The sequence below is a fragment of the Pangasianodon hypophthalmus genome, chromosome 22 (assembly GCF_027358585.1).
Source record: "Pangasianodon hypophthalmus isolate fPanHyp1 chromosome 22, fPanHyp1.pri, whole genome shotgun sequence".
In the NCBI taxonomy this organism is placed as follows: domain Eukaryota; kingdom Metazoa; phylum Chordata; class Actinopteri; order Siluriformes; family Pangasiidae; genus Pangasianodon; species Pangasianodon hypophthalmus.
In genome coordinates this window covers 11,001,049-11,012,282 of record NC_069731.1, presented here as the reverse complement: position 1 = coordinate 11,012,282, position 11,234 = coordinate 11,001,049, and the positions used below count along the sequence as shown (strand labels likewise).

The 11,234-nt window shown below is 40.0% G+C and overlaps 1 protein-coding gene across 5 annotated transcripts in view; it reads right to left on the bottom strand.

The window, feature by feature from the left end:
- Window positions 1-350: 350 nt before the first annotated feature.
- Window positions 351-11,234, bottom strand: part of gli3 (GLI family zinc finger 3) — a 173,122-nt gene continuing 162,238 nt past the window's right edge. For all 5 annotated transcript variants that reach the window (XM_026937844.3, XM_026937846.3, XM_026937842.3 and 2 more), the window contains 5 exons: window positions 7,491-7,640; window positions 7,109-7,273; window positions 6,480-6,776; window positions 4,800-5,199; window positions 351-4,529 (listed from right to left, as the gene is read on the bottom strand). In XM_026937844.3, coding sequence (XP_026793645.1) covers window positions 2,242-4,529; window positions 4,800-5,199; window positions 6,480-6,776; window positions 7,109-7,273; window positions 7,491-7,640 — 3,300 coding nt within the window. In that variant the 3' untranslated portion in view covers window positions 351-2,241. The remainder of the gene's footprint in view (window positions 4,530-4,799; window positions 5,200-6,479; window positions 6,777-7,108; window positions 7,274-7,490; window positions 7,641-11,234) is intronic.

Below are 11,234 nucleotides of genomic sequence, written 5' to 3'. Positions count from 1 at the left end.
TCTCACCTGTATTATTATACATTCTCATTATACCTTGTTAGCACAACTAGTTAAGCATAACATCCTACATACTACAGTAAAAGCCAAAGAATCATCAAATGAATGTTTAAGCTCAGTGACCATAAAAGCAAGAAACCCTTGCTGCTAATTTACATGTTTTATTTGCTAGCCTTTTTTTTTCAGATATAAATTTATTTTAGTCATATAGTAACCTGTTTTTAGTGAGTGATCTGTATGTGTTGTTTTAATAAATTGAATTTAATGTAAGCAGCAGATGGATGTGGAGAATGACATCACTAGTCATTCTCCACATGCACTTGTTCATAAACAAAAGACAAGCTGTTCAGACATGCCATGCACATTATTTCATTTTTATTAAAGTCTTACAAACATTTGTTGTGGTTTGTTACAAAAAAAAAATTATTCAGATTTTGAATTCCATCTGGTGGTGCTATGAACTTTGACTAGAACCCTAGTTCTTCTTTGGGATTCCTGCTTGGTATGTATGCTCATCTTGGCAAACTTTGTCATCTAAACACTCCTATACAGTCTACAGATGGATAACATATTTACAATTATAAAAAGGCAAGAAATGTGTTAAAATATCTTCCAATATTTTTGCTCTTTTTTTTGATGTTACATTTACACCTAACACCTCACTTGTACCAGAATCATTAGTGGTTACTGAGTTGTATGTGAAATTGTAGGTCTCTTGACCTTTTTCCTTTTTTTTGTAATAATGCCTTATAAAAGACTGGCAGTGTTCCTCTTGATATCAGTAGGCACTAATCAGACACAAACCTTTGTCCCCCCTCCCCCCCAATTCTGCATCCAGTCCTTTCCTCAGGAAATGTATCATAACACTTGGAAAACAATAACATAACAATAACAACATCAACAATAACAACATACCTATTTTAAACAGTACCTATTTCCTACAGCATGACTCATAATACTGTACATATGCAGGTACGCATAACTAGAGGTTTTTAATACTGCTAAAAAATTTATTAATTCTGGTGACTTGTCCAAATTATCTCCACATTGTATCAAATTTCTTCACAGGCAAATCAGGACAGGTTCACTTAAAAGTTATTTGTAATATGAAATACTTGGTAACCATGGTTGTGAAATAATACACTTAGATTTTTAAAAAACAGACAAAATTACTTTGAGATATGTGGTAAAACCTAAAATGGGTTAATATAATAATAATAATAATAATAATAATAATACTTTATTGGCACATTTTATCAATCATATTAAAATTTATCCTCTTTGGGGAAAAAAACAGACGTTGGCGAATTACAACCTCTTAGTCTTTTACAGCTTGTCATAAGCACCAGTAATTAAACCAAATATGCAAGGTGTAAAAAAAAATAGGGAAAAGTCTATATACATATAAAGTCTATGTATGCAATCATGGTAAATAAAGTAGTATAATTATTCATATGAGGCTCTGGTCCACCCTTGTGTAATAAAATGGTCCCTTGTATATGTAGCCAGGTTTGAAAAATGTCAAGTACAGTACAAGACCAGGAACATAATTTTAATACTACCAATGCAAGACATACAACATAATTAAAATGTTAATATAGGAAATTTCAACACTAGGGCCTATTAAATGGAACATTTAACCTGTCTTTACCTGATGACGATAGCAAAGTTGTCTGTCTATAATAAATGAGATATGTTCTACTTGCATAAAAAGACAGTGTGTATACTTGAAAAAATGAACATGCATGTCTATGAACATTTTATATCAAAACGCAAAACAGCAATAATACACAGAATACTGTGGGATAAATTTATAAATGTAAAATTTATATCCAGAATTTATATATTTCTGTAAAGCTGCTTTGTGACAATGTACATTGTTAAAAGTGCTATACAAATAAAATTGAATTGAAATGAGTACTGTTTTAAAGAGATGGGAATGATGCTGTAGTCACCAAATCACCTTAAAGAAATATGAAACTGGCTTTTGGATATTCAATTATTCCACAAATGAAATGATTTTATGTATTTATATACTTACACTATATTTACATGGTTTCCCCAATCCCCTTCTTTAGGGGGCTAAGACATATACAAATAACAGGTCTATACTTTATTTAACTCCCCCTAACAAACTATGCTATATAATATAAATCAAAGATTTTCTCCTCCTAATCCATTTTTTTAATTACTTCAGTAAATTATTTGTTTTCCCCATTCTCATCCACTGAAGTATTATAAAACCTACTGCATAATTGCAAGAAACCTGCTCTCTTCTGCAAGGGTAGTCAGAAGGGAGCTCATGTCGCCAATGGCCATGTTAGTTGTACCAGGAGGCAAGCTTTGAAGTACAGCTGAGAGGTGTGGCGTTGTAAGCCAAGAGGAAGTCTGTGATAAATCATGAAGAACACTAGGACTGATGACATTAGAAACCAAACTGCCCTGGTCAAGGCTATCATCCAGGATGGAAGAAAATCGTAGGCCAACATTATCCCGAACACTGCCATCTGGGCTGCTATCTACTGTGCTGGTCACCTGATCAGCCCCAGGGGACAGTAGATCCTCTAAGGGTCCACATGATACCCCAGTCTCAATTTTAAATGATTCCATTTGGCAGTGCTTTTGAAAGACTTGCTGTTGCTGCATGGAAGAGTATGAGTTTGGTTGAAGCTGATCTTCTATTTCTTCTTTTAGTTCTGAAACTTGATTAGCAAGTGAGCAGTTAGTGATATTTCCTTTTGTAAAACTTTGGTAGGATTGTGCATTGTGACTACTGATGATCTGTTGGGTGGAATATAGTTGTGGTTGAGAGGGGTCTTGATCCACAGGCTGGCTAACCATTGCACACTGGGATTGAAGAGAGAGTACAAAGACATGGGATAAACTGGACTTTACTGTTCCTTGCTTGAGCGAGTTTCCACTTGTTTGACATGGAATTTCATGGCTCTGTTGAAGCTGTTGAGTTTGTGACTGACTGGCTTGATGAGGGCCCAGGGCATTCTGACAGTTTTGCTGACCAAAGTTATATGTGCTTGAGCTGTTCCTCCTTGTGACATTGCAGTTCTGTTGTGTAGTCTCCACCGACACACCCTGTCTCATTCTGCAAGATAGCTGTTGGCTTGAATTTGATCCATGCCTGTGTTGATTTGGGTAATTGTGTCCATTGGTCAGTTCAGTTATTTGCTGAACACTACCCCTCTGATTAGGGTGTCGCTGGTCTGTAAGGTATGAAGGGAGCTGCTGTTGTACAATCATATTTTCAAAACGACCAAATGGAAGGCCTACTGCATTAATTTGGTTTGGCAACTGCTCACACCTCAGTGGCTCCCGAGGAGGTAAAAAATCAGTACTTCCTGAGCTTACCTCATTCCACTGGATTGGTAGGCTATCTTTCCTGGGCCTTTGTGCTTCTTGGGCCCCATGATGCTGTGAAGGATTCTGGACGTTTTGCACCTCCTCACTATTCTGGGCAAAATAATTTCTGTGAAATTGGGAATTTTTGCCATTTTGCTGGCTGCAGGAAGCTTCATGGTCCTCAGCAAGAACATCATCATCCCTAAATAAGAGAGCCCCATCATGCTCCATTGCTAAAGCTTCAAGTGCTGTTTGTTCCATGATGCTAGGAGAGAAAGGGGAGAGCTGGCCACTCTGCATATTGCCCTCTAAGTTGGTGTAGTTTTGGTGGTTTGTACTTTTACCAACACCACCTGGGACATTATTACCAGCCAGAGGGGGTAAGTGGTCCATGTTATTCTGGCTGCCAAAACGCTGTATCTGGATACTTCCAAAGGTATTTTGGTCTCTTGACCTTAGAGGGTCACTTGCTCTTCTGTCACTATTGCCTGGGCCTTCCCCTGGATACAATCCCCTCTGTCTGTACCTAATGTGACTGCTTTGTCCATGAGAACTACTATCACTACTGCAACGTGGTCTGACTAGTGATGGCAATATGAGCTGGTTTGTGCCTTTCATGCCTTTCACATCCCTGGCCATAGTCATTTGAATTTTATAGCTCACTTGTTCCACATTAGGCAAAGGCGTTGGAGGGGGCCCACCAGTTGCAGCTGCATATGTGGCTTTGAGATGATAATGCTGTGCTGGTGTTAGGTTCAAAACACCTCTTGATTCCACCCCACCTCCTCCCACACCTCCACTTCCACCACCCCAGCTTCCTCCAAGCACTACCCCACCAGAACCACCACCTCCACCACATTGGCTAGCCTCACTGGAGCGACGTGAGGCATCAGTGGAGATGGGGTCATATGAGTCAGTAGCACTGAGGTTGTGCAGCTGTCTCTGCTGGCTGTGCTCAGACTGTGAGGCTTGGCTGGAGCGGCGGCTTGAGAAGCAGGGAGAGATGCCAGAGGAACGGCGGCTGCTACTTAGGTAGGCTGAGCTGGTGGCACTGCCACTGCTGTCACGGCGATCCCGTAAGAGGCTCAGCATTGTCAGCTCTGTGCTGGATGGCTCGGGATGTAAAGGAGGCTGAGGCACTGGTGCACCCCCACAAGTACTCCTGACAGTAACCAAGCCTAGAGTTCACAAAGAAACATGTAAAGAAAAAAGTAATTGTCAGCATTAATCAATATTGCATTTAACAAAGACCTCTTCCATGTGTTACTTACAAATACACCATAAAAAACAAATGTCAAAGTGAGCTATAAAGAGTTCACAGAGTTTCTCAAGACTCTTTTTTTCTCCCCCGATCCATAATCATTTTAATCTGACATGACTTGAATAAGGAAGTATATTAGACAGTATTGGACAAAACATACACAGTGTAAACTGAGGCAAAGTCTTACCTTTCCCTGTGAGGGAGGGCAGACTGTGGCCTTTAGAGGGTGCTGTAGGTGACAGATGTCCCAGCCTTGACGTCCCGCCATTCACCTGCCTAAGCCTTTCCATCTTAATCTGTTCCATCCAGCGCAAGGGCTGACTCAGACTCCTGCGGGGCTGTAAGGCTAGAGTAGCCGTCGTGGCTGTAGCAGTGGATGCAGTGGAGACCATGATGGGGGAATCCTCCTCTTCTCTCGCAGTGTTCTTCTCTTCATTTTCCTGTTCAAACTCCTGGTCCTCCACCACCTCCTCCCCCACAAGGCCAATAGTGCTCACAGCAAGCTGGATTCCACGGCTGAGATGGGAGCTGGTGGGGGACTGGTCACTGCTGCATGAAGACTGACTGCCAGGGCTTGGCTGAGACGTCTGAGAGACAAGATATACATGAATAAATTAAATGTGGCAAGCACATGTAACAGTTAAACCATGATAAAATATGAGCTCTTCCACTGAAACAACAATCCATGAAAATTGTATTAAATACAGCGATGAAAGGCATCTAACATGGCACATGGAATGGATAAATGCCCTAAGTTTTTTTTAACACCTCTTCTGGCCTAGTCTGATTTAGAGTTAACTATGCACTCACACCAGTCAGCAATTTTTTTTTTTGGCTTTATACCATTCCACTCTATGCTGGTTACTTTAGTTTACTGTCAGTTGTCATGGTTTTACAGGTAGCATCAGGATATTGCAATATCCACATTTGCTATCTATAGAATGTATATAGAACCACCTATTTGATCATATATCAGATATAAAAATAAAATTCTTATATCAACAGGGAAATGTTTTTAGCAGCAGAGCAAGTTTCACTGACTGGCTTAGAAGTACTAGGAACAAATACATGGAACTTGAAAAAAACAGGGGAAAAAAGAAACATTAACAAGAAACTCCTATTAAAAGTCACCAAATTGCTTCACTTCTGATTTGCAAAAAGTTAAACTTGCTCAACTTTTGCTTCGCTAAGGTTACTTTGCTTACTCTCACTGGAAATCTCTGTCTCTCTTTGAAAATGAAGGCCATCTGGCCATTTTGTTGCATTGTGTCCCTGCAGGTGTGAGCAGACGGTAACATATATGGTATACATTCAGTAAGATTTGAGTAATTAATTCTGGTGACTTGTCTACTAAAGGTTGTAATGCTGAACTGTACAATGACACCACACAGAGATGGGTGAAACAATTTTTGTTTAACCTGATGACCTCTAACTTGTGAGGACAATATGATTTATGGCAGGAAGAGCAAAGCTCTGATTCACAAGGATATCAATGTTGATAGTTCACCAAATCTCACCTGATCACCCACTGTCCTTAGAAAGAGGGCAAGTAAAGCATGAAGCATTGGATGAAAAAGACATTTAGTTATTATACAGGCCATGCAGAGCAAAGTTGGCATAGATGTAAAATAAGTGATAGGCTGAGTTATGAGAGCAAGCAGGTAAGTAGGCAAGGTCAAATATGTCAAACACATTATCATACCTGAATTAAGAAACAATTAGTGTAAAGAGGTCAGTAAAGGAAGTAAAAAGGTACTTATAAGTGCATTTATTAATGTCAGATTATTTTATTTCAGAAAGAGTATATGATTATTTTATTTCACAAATAAGTGCATAGGAAATGATTTGAGTGTAAAAAGGGGCTCACCATGGGCTTCTCTGTCTTGATTGACTTGACTTGCAGACATTCATCTTGTTTTGAGGTAGCATGGTTATACTCCCTTTGGTCAGGAAACGCTTCAAAGGGGCGTTGTGATTTTGATGACCTGCCCTGTCCATTGGCTCCAGGTTCGCGGGGATGGGCCGGGGGTCGGGGGTAAACGTCTCCACGCTGTTTCTTAGTCACATGGGCTTCAGGACCATGAACAGTTTTTACATGTTTGCGCAGAGAGCTGGGGTCAGTGTAGCGTTTGGTGCAGCCAGGTATCTTGCATACATAGGGTTTCTGAGAAACATTGTTTGAATGATTGATTGTGAAAAAACAAACTATTTTCATGAATTGAAATGGCAGGTAAACAACTCAATCAGGAGCTGCTATATTTTGCAGATCCATCTTTTAGAACTTACTAAACACCAGTATACTTAATAAACCATGCAACTCAGGGTGGCTCTAGCCCTGTCCTGACTGTGGCTTTAAAATATAAAAATACCTTTTGGGTAATTTGTTATTTTAATCCTCATTGCTTTAAAAAATAATATTACATCTTCCTTCAGTAACTGCTTAATAGTTCTATTTGCCTGAGCATCAACAGGCTAAAAGAGGTAGTGTGTATATACCTCATTGGAGTGGGTCCGATTCTGATGTTTGGCACGGTCTGATGCATTTGAGAAGGCCTTGTTGCAGCCCTCATGCTCACACACATAAGGCTTCTCTCCTGTGTGAGAGCGTAAGTGTGTCTTCAAGTTTTCCAGTCTAGAATAGGCCTTGGAACAGCCCTCAAACTGCATATGATAAACAAAAAAAGGACACGTACAAATCACAAACCTCACTCACACTTACTCACTGTGATATACAGCTGCTGTGCTACAAATCAAAGCCTGAGTTGTTACAGTCACAGTCAATCGATTATTGTTATATAATAATTTGAATATTTTCCTTAATACTCTTTTATAAGATCCTTTTTAAGAGAAATATATGCTGGGTAATGTAGTTTCTCACCGTGCACTTGTGTGGTTTCTCGCCTGTGTGCCTGCGCATATGTACCACCAGCATATACTGGGCCTTGAAGGGCTTCTGTTCTCGAGAGCACTCCTCCCATCGACACACAAACTCCTTCTTCTCCCCATGGATATGGTCATTATTTATATGCTTTGTGAGAGATAAGGAGGTTAAAGGTCAATGTTTAGATCAGAGATGCAGTCGTAGCCATTAAGGGCGTGATACAGGATGCTGTGATCCAACTACTGAACATATCATTGATTAAACACTATACTACTTTTACACAATGATTTTTGGACTGTTGAAAAAAAACATACCCACACAGGCTATCTACAGAATATAAAACCACCCAATTGATCACATAGCATATAAAAAAATATAATTCTGGAGGGAAATGTTGTTAGCAGCAGAGCAAGTTTCACTGACTGGCTTAGAAACCGTGAGTAGGAACATACAACAACCAGCCATAACATTAAATCCACCTGCCTAATATTGTGTAGGTCCCTCCAGAACAGCTCTGAGCCATTGAGGCATGGACTCCACAAGACCTCTGAAGGTGTGCTGTGGTATCTGGCACCAAGACATTAGCAGCAGATCCTTGCAAGTCCTAAGTTGCGAGGTGGGGTTTCCATGGATCAGACTCGTTTGTCCAGCACATTCCCCAGATGCTCGATTGGATCTGTGGAACTTGATGCCAAGTCAACACCTTGAACTTTTGTCATGTTCCTCAAACCATTCCTGAACAATTTTTGTAGTGTGGCACGGTGCATTATCCTGCTGGAAGAGGTCAACTGCCATTAGGGAATACCACTGCAATGAAGGGGATGTACTTTGTCTGCAACAATGTTTAGGTAGGTGGTACATGTCAAAGTAACATGAATGCACATGAATGCCAGGTCCCAAGGTTTCCCAGCAGAAGATTGTCCATCACACTGCCTCTGCCGGTTTCTTCTTCCCATAGTGCATCTTGCTGCAATCTTTTTCCCAGTTAAGTGACACACACCACTGGCCGTCCATATGATGTAAAAGAAAACATGATTCATCAGCCAGGCCACCTTCTTCCATTGCTCCATGGTCTAGTTCTGATGTGCATGTGCCTATTGTAGGTGCCTATTGTTGGCCCTTGTCAAAGTCGCTCAGATCATTACATTTGCCCATTTTTCATGCTTCTAACACATCAACTTCGAGAACCGACTTTCTGCCTAATATAACTCACCTGTTGAAAGGTGCCATTGTAATGAGATAATCACTTCACCTGTCAGTGGTTTTAATGTTATGGCTGAATGAAAAAAGAAAAGAAACTCCTATCAGCAGTCACCAAATCACTTCTCATTTGTATAAACTTAAACTTTGCTCAGCTTTGGTTTTGCTAGGGCTGCTTTGCTTACAGTCATTGGAAATCTCTGGCTCTCTCTTAAAATGAATGCCTTCTGGCTGGGTTGTTGCCTGTTTGATGTCTAGTTGTTAGCACACTGGTCGTTTCTTTCTTTTTCATGACATTCCAAATCGTTGTATTGGCTACGCCTGTCAATCACATGCTCCTGTATTTTTGATCACTTGGAAAATGGGTGGGTTCATACAAAAGGTGCCATGTTCTAAGTTGTAGTTTAGACGTAAATATCATGAAAGCTGAAATTCTGTGCTACCTTCTCATATTCATCTTTTGATCTTAAACCCAAATGCCTTCAGTGTATAGCAAAAAACAAAAGAATTGGCCTTGCTCTTCCAATACTTTCGGAGGGGACTGTATCACTGTGAGCTTACCTGAAGAAGTAAAGCTCAGTTTAGGTGGTGACTACCTAACCATCTGTTATAATGATGCTCTGATTTTCTGTATTGCTTTTTCTGTTTCTTTCTTTCTCTCTTACACCTAAAGACATTCTCTTACTTAGTCGATTTTTGATTACCTTATTTGTCTGTTTTCACTCAAAATCTTTCTGGTGGGTTTTATAATGTTGTGTTTAGTTGCTGTGTCCAATTTAAACAAGATTTCAAATATCATCCTGTTGCTCCATTTGCAATTGTCCTCTGTCCTGCCAAGAGAAGCACTGACAGCTGTGTTGCCAAGGCAACTTCCAATCAGGCTTTGGTGGGGCAAGGGGGAGGGAAAAAAGGTAAGGATGAGAAATCAAAAGTTCAGTCATAAAGAAATATATTTTTGTGTCTAATAAGAATGGGCCTTTTCAACAGTGCCACAAATTATCCACTTTCAACAAATCCCCATAGCATTACTCACTCTCTTAATTTCTTCTTGTTGCTTCCCTCTTCCTGAAACAAGCCATCAAGTCACCCTTGTGCTTTTTGGTCTGCCAGTCAACATGGCACCTCTGCTGTGCTCCTCTTTTTTATATATAACACACTATTTGTCCTACAGGCTCTTCAATGCCAGAACATGCACATAATCATGCTAAGCAACTCTATGACTAGCCATAACTAGTATGAAAGAGTGATAAAAAACACTTATACACAATGCAACCATTCATACACTTATTGCATGAGGTCACTGCATCTGGCATCCACACAAGCACAACATTGGGCATTTCAGAAGCGCCACTGCTTTGCATTTCATGCCAGAAACAAAAGCAATACCCTGATCATAGGCAACCTGAGTAGCTGGCAGAACACTGCCCAAAGCAAGGGACAAAGGGAGAGAAAAGAAAAGGAAACAGAAAAACAAGGAGAGGAAAAAAATCTCTGAACCAATTCCCTCACATACAAAGCAGGATAGGGGACAGAGGCGGGTGACAGTGAAAAGGCAAAAATGAGAGAGAGGGATTCAGAAAAAATGAGTGAAAGGTGCTGGTAGAGACAGAGAGAAGAGGCACTGGTAGAGACAGAGAGAGGAGCTCATCCTCTATTCTTCTTCATGACATGAAGGCGACCGGCATCGCTAGCTTCTCTGTCATCTTCCTACCATCTGCCCAAACTTTCCAGAGTTTTCATAGTGGTGCAGGAGTGTATTATTGGTTTGTGTGTGAGAAAGAATGACTGTGAGGTGGTGGACTGTCATTCAAACCTGACCCCTGTTTCACACACTGGCCCTGACTCTGCTTACTGGCCTTGTTTTACCCCAATAAGACTCTACAAAGACCATCATATTTTAATGAAACGTTATCATCCTAACACTGAAAACCCGGAGGCATCAGCTGTCATATTCACTGACTAATTTGTAATAAAATGTTGACCATCTCAAAAAGGGCACAGGCAAAGATTCATCCAAAGTAATCTTTCCATAATATATTATGGATATGAGCAGCAAATGAAAATAATCTGAATAATCAGGGAGAGAGAAAGATGACATGAGGTCTTGAGCACAAGCCACTTTTACTGGAAATGTAGTTCATGTATGCATTCCTGCTCTTGGATCCAGGAAATTGTGACATGAGAGATTATGCAAATGAGCTTTTAGAATTTTTTTTTGTACAATCTTAATCAATGACACAGTTTACTAGATTTAATACAAGAGTAATTACATTTATTTTATTTATCACAAAGGCACCCTTGCTTTTTCTGCAGTGTGCTAAAGATTTCTCATTCCTCCAGACTTGTTCCTACATCTCAAATCTTTTCCAGTATAATTCTAATTAGGTATTAGGTAACAGGTGTTAGGTAATTTGATAGATATTTATAGTATGAAGTGATTCAGACAAGAACTACTATTAACCACTGGTAATACAGTTACTCCAGATAATCTAGGAGCCTGGTGGCTACCAAACAGTGAACAGCCTTAGCATGGACCAAGGG